Source organism: Armigeres subalbatus, chromosome 2, assembly GCF_024139115.2.
Source record: "Armigeres subalbatus isolate Guangzhou_Male chromosome 2, GZ_Asu_2, whole genome shotgun sequence".
Lineage (NCBI taxonomy): Eukaryota > Metazoa > Arthropoda > Insecta > Diptera > Culicidae > Armigeres > Armigeres subalbatus.
Window position 1 is genome coordinate 216,996,548 of NC_085140.1, and position 23,734 is coordinate 217,020,281.

At 37.6% G+C, this 23,734-nt stretch overlaps 1 protein-coding gene across 2 annotated transcripts in view; it reads right to left on the reverse strand.

The window, feature by feature from the left end:
- Positions 1-8,584: 8,584 nt before the first annotated feature.
- The window catches only part of LOC134211659 (uncharacterized), a 39,398-nt gene continuing 24,248 nt past the window's right edge, over positions 8,585-23,734 (reverse strand). For both annotated transcript variants that reach the window (XM_062688764.1, XM_062688763.1), the window contains exon 4: positions 8,585-13,831. In XM_062688764.1, the coding sequence (XP_062544748.1) occupies positions 12,804-13,831 (1,028 nt within the window). In that variant the 3' untranslated portion in view covers positions 8,585-12,803. The remainder of the gene's footprint in view (positions 13,832-23,734) is intronic.

Consider the following 23,734-nt stretch of genomic DNA (forward strand, 5'->3'; position numbering starts at 1 on the left):
TGACTTTGCGTATAATGACATTTTCAGATTTCGTTATCTAACGTCCAACAGTGCATTATCACTAAAATAAAAGTGCAATACAAATCAACAAAGTACCATGTATAAGCTAGACTACTTCAACTGGCCAATGTAAAACAACTTGTTTATTCGACAAAAAATTTCGTAAAATCTTTTTCATTACAATCGCAATACCTTTCAATCCGCAACAATAGCAATGTTTATTTGACTCAGATTCTGACAGCTCTCAATGCTCGATTGGCTCAAGATGGCCGCTTTCGCATATATCTGAATGTAGGATCCCTAGTTTCCACCATCCGAATAACTTTGTAGAAGACGGCAACTTTCTAACTCTAACGGATTTTGAAATATTTAACCTAACAGGTTATTTCTTATACACTAGCGCCGCTATGCGTATGAATTCCAAACCAAACTATAGTTCATCATAAATGTTATGGTTACCCGAAAAACTTTATAGAAGACAAAATCTTTTTAAGTCTTATAAATCTCGTGATATCCACCTCACTTGTTGCATATAGGCTGGCGCCACCAAGCAGATGTGTGTCTAACTAATCTGATAATCACAAAATACATTACGCACATACCAGTGCTACAAAAGTTGAAGCGCGTTTGAAAATAAACAAAAAATATTTATAAATCAATTTATAAATAGTTTTCCTTGTATTATTCCTAATTTTTTATTCTGTGTTTGTAATAGTAACCAAGAATATTCACCACCACCGGTGCGTAACATGATTGCAATTCAACAACCTTGATAGAAACAACCGTTGTGAGAACAAGTGCATGAATAAAATATGAACGCATTTCGTTTTTATATTAGGCACTCATTTGGACACGCACCGGTGGGGATCGTCTTAGTATTTCTGATCCTTCAGATCCTTCTTTCTCTCCTAATTCCTTTTAATTGCTAGCAGCTGCGCCTTCTAGAATACTATTATCTACGTAAAATTGTTCTATTAATATTACGCAATGCAATCTTTAACAAGTAGTCTCACCCTAGAATTGTATACAATTTGTTATTCTAATCTGCGCACAAATAATATATCGTATTCTATAACTCCAAGGTAACCCTAAGAGCACGTGAAATGTTATTTTGATTGAAAACCTCATTGGATAATCATATTGCATACCAATTCAATCAGCTATATGAACCAAATCACGAACTATGTAGATATAACGAATATAGTGCTTAAATAATAGTTATAGAATTCAATAAAGAAATTATTTTGCTAAATGTTTGGTTACACCTTGTTTTCCAATTAATAGGCACCGTCTCGAACCATAGTTAACCGAGAGCTTGGTGTAGTGATGGTTTGACGTCTCACATGTCATTATTCGACTGTACCTATCTGATGTGCAGCGACGCGCCGACCGAGGGGTCGTCAAACTCCCCCCGGGTACGCCAGATGACTGGCTTACCGATCCTTCGTGTCGAACAGCCAACACCGCTAGTTTAGTGGCTGAGCGTTCGTATATTTCTGTTCGCGTTTGTACTGCCGCAGAACGAACCTGGGCATCTTTACTGGTGTTAATAGAGATGATTCTTCCTTTTGGCCAGCAGTTACGTGGAAGCTCCGGGTCCACCACGATCACGATGTCATTAACTGCAATCGGTTTCACCTCACTGAACCATTTCGACCGCCTGGTCAATTCTGGCAAATAATCACGTACCCATCGCTTCCAAAAAATATACGCCTCAATTTGTGACATGCAACAAGATCGTCTAAGAACCACCGCACTGTCGTCGAATAACGTTAACGGTTTGAGGCCACTTGATGAACCCAGCAAGAAGTGGTTAGGAGTAAGAACTGGGGCTTCGGCGTCATCGGATGTGAGATGACAACATTTTCTACTTCTGCTAGCATATTACGTAGAATTTCATCCGTAGGATTCCTTCCAGGTTTAAGCATTGCAAGATTTTTCTTCACCGTCTGTATTAATCTTTCCCAAGCCCCTCCCATGTGTAGGCAGGAATGTCCACTCGGTTTCGACACTGACAGTTTCGGATATTATCTTATCCTGGTCTATACTCCTAATTGTCTCCACAAGTTCCTCGTTTGTTGCTGCCAGTTGTTTGATCAGCCAAGTTACATGGTGGTCTTTCGGAAGTATGACTGGGTTCTTTGCGTCCATCGATGCATATACTCACACGCACTGATTCTTCCATGCATCCTGGATATCTTGTCAGAATCGATGTACGGGTTGAAACTGTAGATAGAGCTCGACATGGGCAAAGTCATCCTGTGTTCACTAAGGCAGTTCAAATTTCAATGTTCGAAAATTCCAACCCCCATGTGTCTATTAGACCTGTGCGCCGCCGCCGCAGGTGGTTTTACTCACGCCGCCGCCGCCGGCGATTTTGGGTCGGCGCGCCGCCGATCATAATTTTGCCACGCCGATGACTAATGGCAATAAAAAAAAGCATTTAACTTGAGTCTAGTAAAGTACGAGACACTGAAGATGGCCTAGTTGAGTATGAAATATGTATATGTGAAGCAATACAACGTTGTGGAATTGGAATAGTACTAAACTCGTCTTATGATAGTTCATTAATGGTGAAAAGGTGGAAATTGTCAGAATTCAATTTCAAATCTACCTTACGAGATGGTGTCTCTAAGTCAGTGTAGTGAAATACATTGTCTGCTGGATCAAGAAATATGTTGGTTGATTAGTTTATGAGTTTGCATGCTGCTTTATCTAGTGGATTTCGTCTACCAAGTAGAATTGCACATAAAATGTTCAACTGATCTTTGGAATTCGTCTAAGCCAGGCCTTGGATTTGGCATTCAGTCGGGCACCTAAACCTGTAGGTGACTCGCAAATTATGTTTGATGTGGCTTTTGTGATGGCTTAGATACATGCCCAAAGCACCCCCATTCTTATAGAATCTGGCATTTGTGCAGTTAATTTATTGCAGCTCAGGAATTTCAAGGTAAGTTAGCACATTTATTATCTTGACTATATTTTTTTTTAAATTAAAATCAACCAGGCCACTTATTTAATCAGTTTTCTTTCTTTTTTGATTTGTGTTATGAGTTATGCCAAAGTTTTCTAAAAAACCTAAGGAAATTACTTTAGGAATTCTTTTTTCTCCGAAAATTCCTTCAGAATTTCCATTACGATTTATTTCAGAACATCTTTTACGAATTTCTTTAGGAAATACCCTATGGAATGTATACGAAAAAAATGTTTCAGGAATTCCTACGAAAAAGGAATTCCTCTGCAAATTCTATAAAGAATTTCTTCGGAAATTGTTTATCAACACTTTTTTTAGGCAATTCCTTCGGAAATTTCTTTAAGAATTGCTTCGGAAATTCCTCTTTATGATTTTTTTCAGCAATTATTCCATGAATTCATTAAATCAGAAATTTTCTCAAGGAACTTCTTCCAGCAATTCCTTTAAAACATTCTTCGGGAATCCTTCCAGAACTTCCTGCAGGAATTCCTCCGAAAATGCTTTCACGAGTTAATTCCGAGATTTTTTCCGTAATACCTTGGTAACTTTTTAGTGTTTGTTGTTTATTTTTTTGCTTTACTCTTTCGAAAATTCAATAAGTAACTCCATCGAAAACTATTTCATTCTCTAATTATTTTTCAAAGGATTTCCGGAAAGAAATTCCGAAAGAATTTCTGAAGAAATCTTCGAGGGAATCTTGGAGGCTTTTCGAAGAAACTTTTAAAGAAATCTATGGAGAAATATCAAAAGGAATTCTTGGCGGATTTTTTTAGAAAAAAAATTAGATTTAGAAAAAAAAATCGTGAGGAGTTCTCAAATGATTTTTTGGAGGAGTTTTTGAATAAATTCCTGGAATTTCCAAATGAATTTTCGAAGGCATTTTTAAAAGAGAGCCTGAATCGATTTTCAAAAATAATTCCCGTTGGAACTGCTAAAAAAGGTTTTGAAGATATTTCTAAAAGACTTCCCCAAAGAATTCCTAAAGGAATTTCCAGATAAATCCATAAAGAAATGTCTGAAGGTGTTTTTGAAGGAATTTATGAATATATTCCTAACAGAATTTCAGAGGAAATGCCTACTGGTATGTCTGAAAGAATTTCTAGATAAATCCAGGAATTCCTTTGGATTTTTCTTAGAAATCGATTTGCAGTTTCCCTGCTCCCAATAAACAAATCTGACAATTATTGTATAAAATCGTGGCTTATACAATTCTGTAAGCTTTTTATACAGATTATTATACAAATCTGTAAGATTTCAATACAACCATTGTATTAAAATCTTCCAAAAATTGCATATGCCATATTATTATACAGTTTCTGTAAGGTTCTTATGCAGAACTGTATTGAAATCTGCCATCCGCTGGTTGGGTGTGGGAATTTGCCTCAGGGAGTCCTACAAAAAGTCCAGAAAGTCTTTCGGATTCTTTCGGATATTCCTTGGATTTTCCCTCAGGAATTAGTTCGGAAATTCATCCACGCATTCTTTCAGAAATTTTTTAAGGAAAACCTTGGGAAAATCGTTGAGGTATTCATCCGAAAATTTCGAGTTTCTTCTAAGAACTCCTTTGGTATACCTTGCAGAGTTCTAGGACAAAATTTCCTTAAGAATTCTTGAACAAGTTCCAGAAAGAATATCCAAGAAACTCCTGAAGGATTTTTCAAAGTAGCTCCTGAAGGAACTTCTGATAGTCTTAGATTTCTCCGCAAATTTCTTTGGACATCAAGTTGCCGTTCAGAAACACGGATACATCTTCTGAAAATCCTTCACAAATTCTTTTTGAAATCTCTACGGAACATGTTCGAGGAGTTCCTTAGGAAATTGTTTCAGAATTCCTCAAAAACTCTCTACAAACTCCTACAGAAATTCAATTACGGATTACTTTGGAAATTTCATCAAGTTTTGAAAATTTGCTTAAGAATTTCTTTGAAAATTAATTGAGAAATTCCAGCGAAAGATACTTTTTGGATTTTTTTTTAAATTTCTTCAGGGGTTCCTTAGCAAGCTCCTTGTAATTTTTTCCTGAAATTACCTTAGGGATTCTTTCAAATCTTCCTTGAGCAATTTCTAGAGATTTTTTCCGGATAATCCTTTGAAAATTCTTCCAGTAAATTCTTTGGTTACTTTAGGAAGCTACGCTACCTACAGACACTGACAAAACAACCTCTGTAAGGGGAAGGGTCGTTTGGCCGAAACCGATTCAGTCGAAAGTCATTTGGCTGAATTCCACTTGGCCAAACAAACCATTAGGCCGAAACCAATCTGGCCGAAAGGGTCATTTGGACGAACGGGTCATTTGGCTGAACGGGTCATTCGGCCGAACGGGTCATGTGGCCGAAAGGGTAATTTGGCCGAAAGGGTCGTTTGACGTAAAGGGTCATTTCGTCGAAAGAGTCATTTGGCTGAGAGGGTCATTTCTTCATTTCTTTTCGTCTCAATTCTCATTCCTCATTTCTCACTTCTCACTGTAAAAAGAGAGAAGCGTGAAGTGGGTAGTGAGACGTCTCACTACTCACTTCGAACTACTCACTTTTCACAGTGAGAAAAGAGAAATGAGGAGTGAGAAGAGAGACGTCTCACTTCACACTGAAAAAAATGAGAAGAGCGAAGTGAGTAGTGAGACGTCTCAGTATTCACTTCGCGTTTCTCAATTTCTACAGTGAGAAGAGGAAAATTAGGAAAAAGAAGTGAGACGTCTCACTACTCACTTCAATTTCTCACTGTTCCCTGCAAAAAGCAAGAATTGAGACGTCTCTCTTTTCACTCCTCGCTGTAAAAAATGAGAAGCATGAAATGAATAGTGAGATGTCTCACTACCCACTTCGTACAACTCACTTCTCACAGTAAAGTGAATAGTAAGACGTCTCTCTTGTCACTCTTTATATTTCTATTCTCATTGTAGAATGTGAGACGTGAGACGTCTCACTTCTCACTTCTCACTGTGAAAACTTAGTAGTGCGAAGTGGGTAGAGAGACGTCTCTCTACTCATCTCATGCTTCTCACTTTTTACAGTGAGAAGTAAGAAATGAGGAATGAGAATTGAGACGTCTCTCTTCTCATTCCTTATTTCTCAGTTTTCAAATAACCTATTCGGCCAAATGACCTATTAGGCCGAATGTCTTATTCGGCCAAATTTCCTATTCGGCCAAATGTTCTATTCGGACAAATGTCCTATTCGGCCAAATGAACTATTCAGCCAAATTACTCCTTCGGCCAAACAACCTTTTCGGCCAAATGACCCTTTCGGCCAAATGACCCTTTCGGCCAAATGACTCTTTCGGTTGAACGGCCAAATGACCCTTTCGGCCAAACGACCCTTTCGGCCGAACGAATCTTTCGGCCAAATGACCCTTTCTGCCAAACGACCCTTTCGTCCAAATGACTTTCGGCCTAATGGTCTGTTCGGCAAAATGGTATATTCGGCCAAACAACTTTCGGCCAAATGACACAGGCAAAAAGATGCAAACTAGGTATCGAATTCTCAAAGTATTTGAGCAGAAAATACTGCGCGATGGAGAATTGTAAATGGCGCAGACGAACGAATGAATCACGATTGTACCAAGTTTATTAAAATGCAGACCAAGGCAGGCTAATGAAATATGGCAGATTACAGTGGGCTGAACATGTACTGTGTATGCTGGAAGAGAGACCAGCAAAAAACCTTCCGAGAGCCTGGAAGAGGACGTTGGCTCCGGGGTAGACCCCACACTCGGTGGCAGTGCGCAATCGAGGAAGATGCTCGTGCAGCAGGTGTGCAGGGAGATTGGCGACTGGCGGCCCAAGAACGAGCAACCTGGAATAGGAAATTAAATATGGTTTTCCTCTGGACAACACGGAATGTACCAGAATAAATATAGGTAAATTTAGAATGAAATTTTTGGACATTTCCCTCAGGAATTCCCTCACGACATTCTTTATTTCTTTTGTTTTTTTAGGGTCCCGTCAGATATTCATTCAAAGCTCTATAACAAATTTATGAGGAAATTTATTTGAAATTCTGTTAGGAATTACTTTGAAAATGTCTGTGAGGATTTCTTCGAAATTTTCCTGAAGGGTTCCTACTGATTTTTCTTTGGGAATTCCTTCAGTTCCCAAAGCTTTTTTCGGAAATTTCTTCAAAAATCTTGCCGGATTGCCTTCATAAACTTGTTCCGACATTACTTCAGGGAATCCTTTGGAAATTCCTTTGGAAAACTATTTTAGGAATTCCATCGGAAATTAGTTCATTGTTGAATAAATTTCCGAATGAATTCCTGCATGATTAGCTCTACTAAAGGAATTTCCAAATTTCTAGTTTCCTCCAGAAATTCCTTCAGGGACTACACCAAGAACTTTTTTGGCATATTTAACCAAATTTCAGGAAAAATATTAAATTTGGTTGGTCATCCCCAGTCTTACTCAGCTAGTATTTATTTTTATTTATGTTGATCATAACATTTTAACAAAAATAACATTTTAAAATCAGGTATTGATTAGTGTTGCCGACAATTGACTATTTTGAATGTGCTGCTTGATGATCGGCAAACGTAGAATATTGCAATTTTAATCCACTAAAGTCGATTTGTATACGGGCGATTCCTACCGTGTGAATCAAAACCGCATGACTCCAAAAACCCGCATTAAAATTGATTTTTCCAGTCATTGATTTTTTCATCCACGCCGGTTCACGCCGCCGCCGCCGCCGCCGATAAAAGTCAACGGCGCGCCGCCGTGACGCCGCCGCCGCCGGGGCAAAAGTGACCACCACGCCGCCGCCGCCGATGATATGACCGGCGTAGCAGTAGTTTTTTATTTAGTTTCTAATTTGGAGAAAACCCGCGTTAGATGTCTTTCGCCATACAAATTTCTGGCGGTTTACTCATGCTGGCTATTTCGCGCATATACTATAGCGCCTGTATGTGACAGCGACGGGTAGAAAATCAGCCACTGCCAATAATTCATAATGTAAAACCAATTTAATAAAAAAATAGCGGACAAAATTTTTCATTTTTCATTTTTCAAATAATTCATAATGTAAAACCAATTTAATAAAAAAAATAGGGGAAAAAAATAAAATTTCGTTTCGTTTCGATTTTTTTTGAAACAAATGAATCTTGATTTCGTATCGTTTCGAAGTCTCGATAGTAAATCTATATTTCGTTTCGTTTCGATCCGATTCAACATAGACATTTTAAATTTCGTTTCGTTTCGTTTCGTTAGGAAAAAGTGTGTTATCGCATACCCTTATCATTAAGCACTTCCACAGTTATTAACTGCGAGGTTTCTTAGCCAAGTTACCATTTTGCATTCGTATATCATGAGGCTAACACGATGATACCTAATGCCCAGGGAAGTCGAGGCAATTTCCAATCCGAAAATTGCCTAGACCGGCACCGGGAATCGAACCCAGCCTAGTAGAAGTAAATTAAGTGGCACTACAAAGACGTGGTATATTCTTGATGCCACGTGTTCGGTTACAGCAAAAACGTTCAGCCACGATACGATATATTCCTTTCTCGGGGAAGAAAGATTCACTACGATACATGCTGGGAGAAATTGAGGGTAATGAAAAAGTAACTCCCATGAGAACGATACCATATGCATTGATTAAGTATGATGAATGAAAGAAAATGTTTTAATTTAAACAACCTGTGTTATAATTTTATTTTAAACTTTTCTTAAGCGATTAAGTTTATTTATTTTAAATAATTTATACATAATATAACAGAAATATTCTATACAAAACATTAGGTTGTATTTTTTGTTAAATATATTTTCATATATTTTTGCATATTTTCTGTCTCCATCTTGTCGTTTGAACAATTTTTTTCTTATTCCTTTTCTTCATTTGTCTATTCGTCGATTTTGCTCTTTTTGTTCTATTTTTGTTGAATTATATTCAAAACCCGTTTATTTAGTTTTATTTTCTCATTTTACTTGAATAATTAGGTTAATAATTCTAGATATTAAATGAATTCGACCTTAATCAATGTTTTCACTTTTTGTTTGGCTAATTTCAATCGATAACCATTACATCGTTTTGATCGACTTAGGTATTTTTCTCTTCTTTTTTCTTCGTTACTATTTATTTAAAAAAATATTTTACCGATATCGATAGTATTATAAGTTTTAGTTTTGTTTATTTCATTTAATTAATTTGAAGGATTGTCGGCCCTTCACTATGATTTTTCTTCTTTTATGTTTTCGATTTGATGTTGCTGTTAGTTTTTTTTTCAATGTTCATAAAACATGCGCACATTTCGTTTTAATGTGATTTATTAGTACTTGGCTTTACTAATGTTTTTTTTCAGGGCTTAGGGCAGTGTCAGATATTTGTTTAAACTAATACTCATTTGATTTCTCGATACTACAATAACATTCCCAAACGAATCACACCTATCACTGGGTGTCGGGTGCTATGACCATCAACCATTGGCGGCATATGGTGCGCAAGATAAAAAGATCCTTAGCCAGTGCCATAACGGGAATCGAGTTTGAATACTGTATTTGATCTGATGGCTGATGCTTGCGGCTTACTCTCCACACTGCAAGGTCTGTAGTAGCATAGTGTGAAATAGGAGAAGGACATTTGTGTCTTAAGTGCGCGGAAAGTACATTATCAGAATACTTTGCTCTTATTCGAAAAGCATCAATTGAACACAACATCAGTGCATTGAGGGATTTTGTAAATCGAAGAGATTTTGTCGTAGTGTCCATTTCTTGTGAGAGATTGGTAAGTCGGTTTTCAAAGTTTTCAGATTCTATATTTTCGTTCTGATCTGGGTTTCTTGTTAATAAGTTCGCTTCATTTGGCTCTCTTTGAGAAACAGTTTAAAACTATTGGTTTCTAATGTTACTTATCTTTAGTTTTAGTCTGTGTTACTATCTTTCGATTACAAAAAATAGATGAAGTAGTAACTTGACATACAAATAAACAAATAATTAGTTCATAGAAATATGTGTACAAAATATATAGGTTTCAGTTGCAGTATATGTCGTTCGACCGATTTTTTTTAGAGTTTTAGTTAAGCAAAAATAAGAGCCGTTTTCTTGATTCATGATTGTTTATGGCAAATGAATAGCAAATGCTCAACAATACGAGACGGACAACAAATAAAATGATAATTATTTCACAGTCATATTACTTCGAGATTATGTCGGACAACGAATATGTGCACGAAATCACTCATGAGTTAGTACAAGGAAGCAGGGATTCCTTCGTCGTGTGCTTTGTAAGTAAGAGCTTGCATTGCAGGAGATTCTTTCTTGTGTGTTTCTCTTGTTTGTATAAAATAATTCAATTCTCTTACTGGTTTTTGTTCATTTCTCCTTTATTTCTCATATTCATTTAAAACTTTCCTTGCTTTGTCCTATGTACGTGGATTAACAAAGTAACGCATCCATTCATGGGTTCATTACAATTTGGTTTTGATTATAATATATTAATCTGGTTTACCTACGGTTCTCGTTTGTAGAGTATTCTCTTTCTTTTCTTGTTTCCTAAAAATACATTGCTGACGCATGTCTAAATGAGCAGTTTTGCTAGTTGTTTAATTGCTCTGAATGATTGTTCAATGGAAATGATAAAATCTTTTAAGTAAAACTGAAACACAATACAAAAATATTTCAAAAGGTTGAATCTATTTATTTTAGCCTGTTCGAGGCTAGATATAATGGGAAATAAGAGGCAACAATGAATTCGGGCCTTAGCTTGACACATATCCAATGATTGTTTCGATTTTTAACACTCCTTTTTATTTTATTTTTTTTTCTCGCTGATGCGCTTTAAATATCACGGATAGAAAAAATATGATGGCTAGATAGAATTTCGAATCGGGCGGGGAGCCTTTGGCAGTACACGCATGTCTTCCACATTCCCTCCATTTTGGCATATTTAATTTGGCAACTTTTTGTTTCACCTTCATGGTTTTTTTTTTCATATTTCTTCTCTATGGAATCAAATGAACACAGATTGATTTTATGCAATCTAAGATCTAAATCTAACCAATAAAGAGTTGACACGATTTGCAATGCTAATACCATTTTCTCATTAATCTCACTTTAGAAAAAAGTTACGTTGCGTTATCAATTAGTTCTCTTGGCTGTAACTGATAATCCTCCAGTCAACATTGATTTCAAAACTGAGAAGTACAACATTCTCTCACATGAGAACCAAACTTCAGGAATCAACACATTCGCTTCTCTAGGATTCAGTGTGTATGCGCTGATTTCTTTACGGATTTGTTCTATGGTGGTTGTGATAGCAGCACATGATTTTTTTTTCACCTTAATACGTGTAGACGATGTGATGCATGCGCGTGTGTTTGTGTGTGAACATGGATAGTTCTATGGCGCCTGCCTTTGCGCGAATGCTAAGAATGTACGTGAATGTGTATGTGTATGTAAGTATGACTTGGAAAGTGCACACATTTTCAACGAACTAATGGGTTGGTGATGAATTTTGTTTAATAGAATTGTTTTAGTTCAGTTGGTTGTGGCTTTTGTTGTTGTTGCGTTCGTTCTACTAGCGGTTATATAGTTGTTGTGTGTCTACGTATGCGTTAAAACGTCCCTAGTGATTCTCACCAGTAGTAGTGTGTTTAGTGCCAGAATAAGTGTGAGTTGTTAATGTTTGTTTTGTTTTCACTATTTTAGTTATAGATGGTGCGAGATTAGACCATTACTTGTGATTTGCTTAATTCAGAGTGTGAAAAGCAACACAAATGCGAGATAATCGAATCGAGCCAATTTTCCCTCGTAATATGTGCTTACTCTGTGGCGCAAACATTACGTCTGCCCACATCCACACACATACACATCTACACATACAAATATACACACGTACATGCAGGAATCCATACGTATACACAGCTATATGTGCAAGTGTACAAATACATTTACTTATCCGGTAATCATTTGATACATAACTATGGTTTCATGTCTTCTTCTGTTTTTAGTAAAAAGTGGATCATTTCTACAGAAATGATGTATTTAAATACATAATTTATTAATAATATAATATATATTATTATTTTGTTTTGATTTAAATTCTAGTTTTATGGCGATACGACTGCGGATTTACGTGTTTATCTGGTTTTTGTATTTTTTCTTCTTTACTCTTCTTTGCAAGTTATATTAATTCGGTAATTACAGTATTACTATTTTACCATTATTATTGATTACAAGGTTTTGCCCCGTTATTGTAGTTCATGGCAATCGTATCCCACATTTTGTTTTACCTACTAACTCTATCATGAAATTAGACACGATTGATGCCTAAGGTATGCATTTCTGTTGCTTCTTAAAATTTTGTCCACATTTTGGCCTCACTTTGAATTTCGAACGTTCGTTTTATTTTCTTTGTCTCGTCACTGTGTTTATGCTGGGTGCACCTCCGCGTTTTGTCGTCACAGGTTTTCATTTAGTCAGTTGCATTAGATTGATTTCTATTAATTGCTTCATTTTTATGTAACGGTTACAATGATGTGCGTTTCCATGTTTTTATTTAGGTTTCAGATATTTCGTTATTTATTAGCAATAACTTCCACAAATTAATGTATTTATTTTAAACGTGTTTTGTTTTCTTTTGTTTAAATGGCAGCATTTGTGTTTTTCGAGAGTGGTTTACGCTTTCCGGTTTCCATTTCACAGTTCCATACGCAGCTCGAAATGGCACTGATTGTGGCATCACACGCCCTAACAATACCCCGGATCCACACTCGTCTCGTACAGTTTTGTGCACGTACTGCTAACAGTTTGTTTTTGAATTTTCTCCTGCTATTGCCAGCAATCCAACCAATTCGAACTATTGTGTGCAGCTTACTACCGTCACTGCATTCCTTCGTTTATTTCTTATAACCGGTCTTCGTCTTCCTCTTCCACATCTTCACCATTTTCTTCGTTCTCTTCTTTGTAACCAGGATGTTCCGATATTGCATAGTAATTACCATTATATATAACACCTAACTCACGTAACGCATCACCACGAATCGTTGCTTTGATCGTCCAGTTGTAACAATCGTCAGACTCGCTTTCGCGATCCAACCGTTCTACGTCTAGGATTTTGGAACTCAGTCGTTCGAGGATAATTCCAATATCTTTTATGCTAAGATGCCGCTTCTGGTCCACCGACAGCTGATCGATCAATAGAAGAAACTTTTCCGACGTGACAGTTTCGTCCTCCATGACGGTGTTCTCTGTTTCGCTTTCGGAACTGTCCCGCTCGGGGCCGATGTCCAGAAAGCGTACGTGTCCCTTAGAGGCCGACGTCCGTCTGGAGTCAGAAAGGCTGCTGGGTGGCGGTTGTGGGCTGACAGATCCGTCCTGGATTGGGGATGTAGCCACGTTTTTGTGAACTGCAATCTTCCGACCTTCTTCGTGCAGTGCACAGCAGTGGAAGTCACATTCGGTTGCTCCGGGACTTCCCGCCCTAGTAGGAGTGTGAGCATGATGGGCACACTCAGGAGTGTGAATATGCACCGCTCCCACAGCGCTATCAAACGAGCCGCCCTGTTTCGACAGCCGCCTGGCTGAGTGGTATATGGCGGACTGCGGATCATCGTGATTAATTACCGTTATCTGTGGACTAGGATATCGTTGTTGACTGGAAACCGAACCTTTGTCCAGGGAGTTTTGGGTCGACAAGCTTTTCTTCGAAGGTGAAAACTTCTCTGAACTAGGACCATTGCTCAATACTCCGCTGCTTCCGATACCACCGCTGCCACCTCCTTGGCCTCCTCCTTGACCACCCTGTCGTTGATCCCAGTGTAAAACAACGGTGACACGTCCCTTGTTATCCATAATCTTCCAAGATGGTGTTTCATCCTGCAGTTCCAAGGCATGTATAGTCTCGCAGACGATTTTAGGTATGGCAGATATCGCTATAATGAAAGTTGATAAGAAATCAAAATATAATTTTCAGATTCGTAAGCGTAATGGAAGGCAAGATAATATCTGATAAGGATTTTTGTATAAGAATACGCACTTTTGCAGCCATAAAAAATCGTTACAGATAGTGCAGATTTCTATTATTATATTTATTACATCACTCAGTGTACTAAATGATAATGAGTGTTATTATCATTTAGTATATTAAAAGGTATTAGGATTTTACGCAGTAAATATTAGACATAGAGCAATAGGGAAAGTTGGGGAGACTTAATCCCGCCCTGTTTTACCGAGAACCAAAATAGCTTTGTTCTAGCGTAACCTAGACAAATGATCGTTATGTGGCGAGTATTTTTTTTAGATTGAATACCGTATTTATTCTGGAGAAGGGGTTTGTGTGTTTTGACCCTCTTAAAGATTTTTCTTAATGGCTACGCAAATTAGAACAACATCTCCTAATAATGACCTAATGCTTTAATTTTTTCACAGTGCATTGTCATAAATATGCTAAATAATCTGTACTGATAAAAAAATGTAAATATTCCAACACTATTCTAGAATATTTGGATTTTAAGTTGTTGCCTCAAAAAAGAGTTGTTGCGGAAAAAAAGAAGTTTGTGTGAACAACCAATCTGATTGTCTGAGCAGTGATTGCATCGTTACAAGTGAAGGGGTTAGAAGCAGAGAAGCGTAAGTCACATTTTGAGTTGACTATTGTAAAAAAAATTGATTTCACAGCTTTGCGGCAACATGTTTGTATCGCTTGCACGTTCTAAAGAAACGCACGTAAAGAAAATGAAAATTCTCAGAAAATTAGATTTTTTTTGAATGCTTATATAATTTATCTTAAGGTCACTCCTGACAAAATCCAAGTTTCAAAGTGCTCGCGTTTTCGGGGGCACACCACTCGATACGGAGGCGGCGGATAACTCGCAGCACGCGTGAAAAAATAAAAATGACAGTTGTATGATGCTTCCGTATCGAGTGGTGTGCCCCCGAAAACGCGAGCACTTGGAAACTTGGATTCTGTGAGGAGTGACCTTAAACGAAAACAATATTGAAAGCTTTGCAACCATTTTTCTTCAAACTAAGTATATGTTACTCCTACCCCTTTGCGTACGACTCCCTCAAGTGATTTTCGGAACTCTATGCTAATTGCATTTTTTTTCTGCCAACACGCACTCCTGAGCAGTGTGGAGAAATGTTGTTCGGTGTCATTGTACATGGTTTCTTGGGTTCAAGTATGTGTAGCAAAGGTAACATCCACTGTAAACGTGATGATTCATCTGAGGTCTACGTCATCGATTACGTTGAAGACATTCTCAAACTACGCTCTTCGCTGCGGAGAGCTTGATCTCTGCACTGCTGCTGTTGCTGTTTGTTGAAGTTGATTGCTGCTGTTGGTGTTCGTTGAATCGACTATCCGCGTTTAAAAACACGGTGGATCAAATAAATAATGATTTTATCAGTAATGTGCAGCTACGAGACAACGTGGACGTGTGCTACCCTCACGCTATTCAAAAAATTTCCAACGCAAAAATAAACTTGTTGTACATCAATATATGTCATTAGTTTATAGACCCCCACAAGCTGGATTTAGAGAATGTAATCAATACTTAGACACCTTACTTGAAAGTATCAACATATGATTTATGTGGGTGACTTCTACATAAACCTGCTTAACTTTGTCTCACGTCATCATTGACAAGATCGAATCTAATGGTTTTTCGTGTTTGAACCAAATTGATGTTGCTAAAACTGCTCATGATCAATTATAGATCATGTTATCACTGATTTAGTTAGAAGTTAGAAACTCCTATGAAGTAACACGACAAAAAACAACACAAATGAACAAAAACAACACAAAGAAAATTTAGATGATATTTCAAAAGCTGTAAAAGTTTAGGTTAACCGAGAAATTAAGATATACCAACCGTGTAAAAAAAAATATTCCCAGCAAACACAAGATCGTATATCATAGCGAATAAGTGTACAAGGTGGAGGTCATATACGTGCATTTTGCACGCAGTCAAATGGAGGAAAAGCTAAAAGCCAAAAGAAGACTACGACGAGCAAGAAACGAGGTTGATCGATTTGATAGACGCCGGACATTCCAGACAGCAAGCAGAGCTCTAAACTACGAAATAAAGTGTAGTAAAAGAGCATGCTTTGAGTGGCTGTGCAGTATGGCAAACAACACTCCATGGGGGGATGCTTACAGGATAGTGATGGCTAAAACAAATAGCACACCTCCTGAGAGATCTCCGGAGATGTTAGCTAGGATCGTTGAAGGGCTGTTCCCGAAGCATGATTCACCAGACTGGCCTGATACACCGTATGGGTCGGTTGACGTGGTCCCGTTAGTGACTATCGAAGAGCTTATCGAAACCGGTTTTAAGATTTTAAGCTCAATAAGGGGCCGGGTTCGGATGGTATTCCGAACCTGGCCCTTAAACACGCGATTCTTGCCGCTCCATATATTTTCAGGAGCTGCCTCCAACGTTGTCTGGATGAAGGGAACTTTCCAGATCGTTGAAAACGACAGAAATTGGTGCTATTGCCCAAGCCTGGGAAATCCCCGGGAGAACCTTCGGCATACAGACCGATTTGCCTCCTCGACGGAGCTGGTAAGCTGCTTGAGAAGGTTATTCTGAACAGATTGTCGACCTATACCGAGCGTACTGGTGGGCTATCAAACAACCAGTATGGCTTCCGTAAAGGTCGTTCCACCGTCGAGGCAATTCGATCGGTAACGGATACGGCCAAGATAGCGAGAGGTTTGAACAGGCGAGGTATTAGATACTGCGCATTGATTACACTTGCGTTTAACAATGCTAACTGGGTAGCTATTGCTGACTCCCTGCACCGATTGAGAGTTCCGGATTACCTGTGCAGGATACTAAAAAGTTATTTTCAGAATAGGGTGCTGATATACTACACGGATGCTGGTCAAAAATTGATCGTAGTGCCTGCGGGTGTTCCACAGGGGTCGATCCTCGGACCGGTTCTGTGGAATATTATGTACGACGGAGTATTACGCTTAAGTCTCCCGGCCGGTGTGAAAATAGAAGGCAACAGGAGGCACTCTCGACGAAGTCGAACTGAAGGCTTCATACGCGATTGGCAGAGTGGAGGAGGCGGTTGTTCCTTGCACACCACAAGACGGAAGTCGAAGTCGCATAACCGTCATGGGTTGCAGCAAGCGAGGATAAGAGTAGGGACCTGCACAGTTAACTCCGTGAGGTCTGTTAAGCATCTGGGCGTGATGATCGACGATAAGCTCAATTTTACGAGCAATGTCGATTATGCATGTCAGCGGGCTTCATTGTCGATAAAATCTTTATCACGAATGATGTCCAAAAGATCGGCGTAGGTTGTGCGTAGGTTGATAGCGGGCGTAGCATTGTCTATCATCCGCTATGGCGTACCGGCATGGGCCGTAGCACTAAAGGCCGAGAACAATGTAAATAGGCTGACCAGATCATCTCGGTGCAAAAACGGGACAAACGCGCTTGCAAAACGGGACATGTCAAAAACCTTTGTGATAAAATTCAAAAGCTGTGGAAATTTCAAAATTTATGGGCCTAATTTGAATTTTCCGTGTAAGAAATTAGAAATATTTTAGAGTGAATCATTCATGGTGGTTCCTTCTACTGTATTAGGTTAGCTGTGCAAAAATACTAAACTACAAATATTTCACTCTTCAAAGGAACGCGGAAAAAACACAAAGGAACAAAAAACTAAGCATCTCTCAAAAATAAAAAATAGAATGTAGAATTTTGAAATTTTATTTTAATTTACTTTTAGACATGCATTAAGGATTTTATTATTAACCAATATCAAAAACTTTTCCAATTCTGAATAATTGAAAATAACAAACAATAGTCAAAGTACCTTAATTTTGAGAAAAAAATCAAAAGGCAAATGCGAAAACTACAATATGGTGGGATTGATAATTTCCCGTGCAAAGGATTTCATGAATGTAAGTGAGAAAAAATCTGTGTCACGTACAAAACGCTCACAAAATCGGTAGTCCTCTACGGACATGGAACTCATATCATGCTCGAGGAGGACTTGCAAGCACTCAGAATATTTGAGCGACGGGCGCTTAGGACTATCTTTTCCGGTATGCAAGAGAGCGGGGTGTGGCGACCAAGGACGAACGACAAGCTCGTCCAAATTTACGGTGAATCCAGTACCCAGAAGGTTACAAAATCTGGAAAGGATTACAATCTATTTTGTGAACCACAAAGAGCATGTACCATATTTGGAACATGCCGATAGATCTTAGGCTATGCATGTAGATCTAAAGGCCTTATTTTGGGATTTTTTTGGATGACCAAGAACTTGTTCTATGAACACAATCTATTCTATGAGTCAAACAGAGCTTGTACCATATTTGAAACTAGCGGATAGATCTTTGGTTACGCGAGTAGATCTTAAGGCCTTACTTAGAACTTTTATTTTACCAAGATTATGCTTGGATTACCAAGAACTTATGCTTTGATAACAATATCTTTCATGAGTAACACAGATTATGTACGATATTTGAAACAGGCGGAAAGATCTTTGGTTACGCGTGTAGATCAAAATGTCTTACTTCGGAAATTTTCTGGATGCCCAAGAACTTATGCTTTGAACGCAATCTATTCTAACAGTCACACAGAGCATGTACCATATTTGAAACAGGCTAATAGATCTTTGGTTACGCGTATAGATCTAGAGGCCTTACTTTGAAAAAAATTTGGATGACCAAGAACGTATGCTTTGAACACAATCTATTCTATGAGTCACACAGAGCATGTACCATATTTGAAACAGGCGGACAGATCTTTGGTTACGCGTATAGATCTAAAGGCCTTACTTCAGAATTTTTGCGGATGATCAATAACTTATGCTTTGAACACAATCTATTCTATGAGTCACACGGATCATGTTCCATATTTAAAACAGGCTGATAGATCTTTGGTTACACGTATAGATCTAAAGGCCTTACCTCGGAATTTTTTTGGATGACCAAGAACTTATGCTTTGAACACAATCTATTGTATGAGTCACACAGAGCATGTACCATTTTTGAAACAGGCTGATAGATCTTTGGTTACGCGTATAGATCTAGAGGCCTTACTTTGAAAAAAATTTGGATGACCAAGAACGTATGCTTTTCCACAATCTATTCTATAATAAATTAAATAGTTTGGCGGTCGAGACATCAAAAATTTCCAAAGGCAAGTACATCTATCGCTTCACGGCTTATTGAATTTTGCAATGTGGCACGGTAACAAGGATTCTGATTTTCTCCGCAGCAACATAATTTATTGGCAGGAATGATCATGTGGAGAAAATTAGACTCACACAATCTATTCTATGAGTCACACAGAGAATGTACCACATTTGAAACAGGCGGACAGATCTTTGGTTACGCGTATAGATCTAAAGGCCTTACTTCGGATTTTTTTGGATGACCAAGAACTTAGGCTTTGAACACAATCTATTCTATGAGTTACACAGAGCATGTACGATATTTGAAACAGGCTAATAGATCTTTGGTTACGCGTATAGATCTAAAGGCTTTACTTCGGAATTTTTTGGATGACCAAGAACTTAGGCTTTGAACACAATCTATTCTATGAGTCACACAGAGTATGTACCATATTCGAAACAGGCTGAAAGATCTTTGGTTACGCTTATAGATCTCAAGGCCTTATTTCAGGAAATTCTTGGATGAGTTCGGAACACATTCCTGGTTTCATATCACAAAAACCATGTACCTTATCACGATCCATACTAGCGTACTATGACCTACAAACAACACCTAGCGAACAAGTCCCCAGTAGGCACCGACATAAAAAATGTTCTAAGTCCCCAGGAGGCACCAACATATAAAATTTTCTAAGTCCCCAAATAGATTTTTTTACGTCGTTTTTTTTAAAATGGCGCGGTTTTTTTACGTCGTTTTTTTTAAATAACGTGGTTTATTTTCACGTCGTTTTTTTTTAAATAACGCGTTTTTTTTACGCGGTACATGAAGCGACGTAAAAAAACCTTAGTGTATATGATATAACAAGAAAATTACCAAGGAAAGAACATTATTCAAATGTAATTTTAATTATTTCCATGAATATGATTGGCGCATGAGAATAAACGTCAAATCTAATCAATAAAGTCCTTTTTAATCGAAATTGATTTGAAGGACGCTAAAAGTAGCATCACACCTCGGGAATCTTGTTCATTGATTATGTTCCCATGTGCTCCGAAAAAAACGGAGCTCATGCAATTTTCTCGCGAGGGCACACCGCTTAATACGGAAGCAAAGCACAACTGTCATTTTTATTATTTTAGCTTTGCTGTGTCGCAGCATGCGATTTTGTTCAGTTGATTTATAAATTATTTTTTGCAATTCCTGATCATAATATCTGGTTTACAGTTCGTCTTTGAGTGATGAAACGGCCTACTTTTCCTTACCAACGAAATGGATGCTTTAATGAACATTATGCAACTCAAATGGGTTGCAAATATTCATTATAACACACATTTGGGTGTTATAATGAAAAACCAACACCAGTGCTACTGTAACCAGTGCTACTGTAACCAGTGCTACTGTACTACCAGTGCTACTGTAAACTTCCTTGACAGAATTCAGCAAATCATAGATCAACGTAGGATATGTTCCACTAATTTTATAGACATATCCAAAGCCTTCGATTGTATGCCACATGACATAGGGGAAGGTGGGGAGACTTGATCCCCGGGGAGACTTGATCACCCCTGTTTTATTGAGAACTAAAGTAGTTTTGTTCTAGCGTATTTTTTAGTATAAATCCTCTAGACAAATGACCTTTATGTGGTGAGTTATTTTTTGAATTGACAACCTTATTTATTTTGCAGGGCGGTTTGTACCTTTTGACGTGCCTAAAGATTTTTTATTGGCCATGCAAAATTTGAACGACTTTCCATAACAATGACCAAATGCTTTCGTTTTTTTACAGCACAAAGCCATAAATATGCTTAATGATCTGTACTGATGAAAATGTCAACAATCCATCAAAGTTTTAGGGTACATATTTGGATTTGAAGTAATCCCAAGTAACACCGAAAACATCATTATTAACGAAGATCTAATAATAATGTTGAATAATGGTCGGGAAAATGAAATACAAAACATGTTATGTTCAAGGAAAGCTATGAACAGGTTTTTGCAAAACATACAGCAATTTGATCATTGAAGATGTTTCATACTACATTCTTACAACTTGCTGATCACATGTTGTTTTTTGACATTTGTTTGGTTATTTGACATGTTTCGTTTTACTTTCTCACGAACAGTTTTACTTTCGACCGAGCATTGGTGCCTCTGAAAATGCGAGGTTAAAATTAGAAATACTAGAATAAGAGATCGGCAAAGACGCCATCTTGTTTCCAATCGAACCGTCAAAAGCGGTTCCAAATCGACTTGTTTACTTTTTTCACCCATAAGAGGCAAGCAAAAAGTTCAAGTGATGCCAGTATTATTTCCACGATATCACACCTTTTCATACGTTGCCATTTCGGCAGTTTTTCACTCCGCCGGTCTCTGGTTATAGGGTTGCTAGTTAAAATTATTTGGATTCTGGACAGTTTCACCTTAAGCACGTTAGAAACTGTACGTTTTGGTGCTCCACAAGGGTCAATATTAGGACCATTATTGTTTATTGTTTACATAATCAATATTTTTGAGTTGCTCTTAAAAGGTGTGCTACAGATATACGCTGATGATGCGGCTATCGTTTATAGCTCAAAAGGATAGAATCCATATTTAAAGACATGCAACACGGCTTAGACCTGATTCGAAGATGTTTCTATGATAACGTGACTGTTAATGCCACAAAAACAAAATTTGTTATATTTGCTAGTACTGATCGTTTCAACTATGTGTATAATTCTCTATGGATAGAAAATTGAGAGAGTTGAGTCCACAAATTACTTAGGTCTAATATTACAGCAAAACCTAAAATGGAACATGTACGTTGAACAATTTGTTAAACAATTTTTAAACAACAATAAACAATATTCATTAAACAATTGTTAAACATATAACCGTTTTTATGGATTTTTCAGGCATATTTGATATAACTGCAACTTGACAAGGGGCAAATTGTAGCACACAATCTCATACGCATTTCAAAGTATAAGTAGGTAGGTAGGTAGGTAGTAAGCGAATGTAAAGTATATTTAATCAAAATCCATTTCCTACTGTTCAAAGCAGAAATCAATCTGTTTTGGTATTTTGCAATTACTTTTGTTGAACTTGAAGTAGGCCTTAACATCATGGTAGGTTGTTTTGATCAAAACTTCATGCAAATATGCTCTCACTGGTATGCAGAATATTATACATTTATGATTTTAGCCCAAAAAGTTTAGTTCCAAGGAGTTGATGAAACAATCCACCATGCGTCTCCATATGCCTGTATGCTTATATGATGAACATTGAACATGTTTAAAACTTGTAGGCATGAATAGCAATAGGGGAAGGAGGGGCAAAATGCCCTAGCTAAGCATAGACTGATTTTATGCCTTAGCTATAACGATTTTCATGAATGTTTCTACCTCAAGCAAGAGTTAAACAATATAGCAAGCTGATGCCATATTGAAATTAGAAAAAAATTCAATCATATTGATAATATTCACATTTCAAAAAAGTGGTGATATTTCGTTGCTGGAAAACTCATGAGGCAAAACGCCTTTTAGCAGGCAGCTCTTAGGGAACAATGTACCATGCGTCGGCACATTAGCATTCTGGTATGGACAAAAATGTTACATATGCAGTTTCTCAAACAAACGGTTCAGTGACTATCAAACATTTTTATTTCAAGAGACACGTTTTATAAACGTTTGGCCTTTGTCCAAATTCATAAACTAAATTTAATGTTTTAAGCTTAGTTTTTTAACATGTCCGTTGTACCCATACACTGTGTCCCTTTCTCCCTTTCACCCTTATAAATCGGGACTTTTGATCCTGATTTTCATTATAATTAAAATCGCATAAATTGATTATTTTACACTGATTTGAATTCAAGCCATCGTAGTGCTTGCGTATAAGATTCACGTAGGTGGCTTGGATCCTCAACATTACAACGTTTTCCATGTAAAATTGACGCGATTCCTTATGGTGTCCATATTACCCTCAACATCCCTACTATGTAGCAACGTTTACTACTGGGAAGCAGCACAATCGCAATACTTGGTTTTTAGAACACGGTTGGCATTTGAAGATTTCTGGTGGTGTTTAAAAAATCATGTCATGTGGTTGGAAGCGGACGAGCTATGAACATTGTGGACGGGAATAGGGGGTGCTGCCCAAATGGAAGACCACCGGAAAATGGTTTGAGGTTCAGCAAACTACCAGGCGCGTCTGAAAGACCGCCGGAAAATACTTTGTGGTTTGCCACGTCTGGCAGATCACTGCAAAATGGTTTGTGTTTTTTTCCAAAAAACTATTCGGGAGTTCAAAACAGTAATGCGTATTTTAATCAGTTCAGTTTGTAGTTATCGATCAGCAATAAGAGTGTAAATAAGTTTTTTTAAAATATTTTAGAATCTGAGAAATTTAGTTAAATGTCATTTTCTAGGCCAGCGGCTCTCACCCTGAGGTACATAGCGGATGTTAATATTTGCAAAATATACTAATTTTAGGATTTTTTCTTCATATGGGTGTAATTATATTTGACCTTGATATATCAACAACTTAAAAGAGTACCGTCAACTGGGGGGGAGATGATCATTTTTAAGACAAAACATGCAATAACAATGTGTGTTTACATTTTAAATCGAAACAAATATTTTCAAAACATGTACTGCTATACGTTGCCATAATTAACAACTTTAGTTTTCTGAAATGCATTCGCATTTATTAAAAT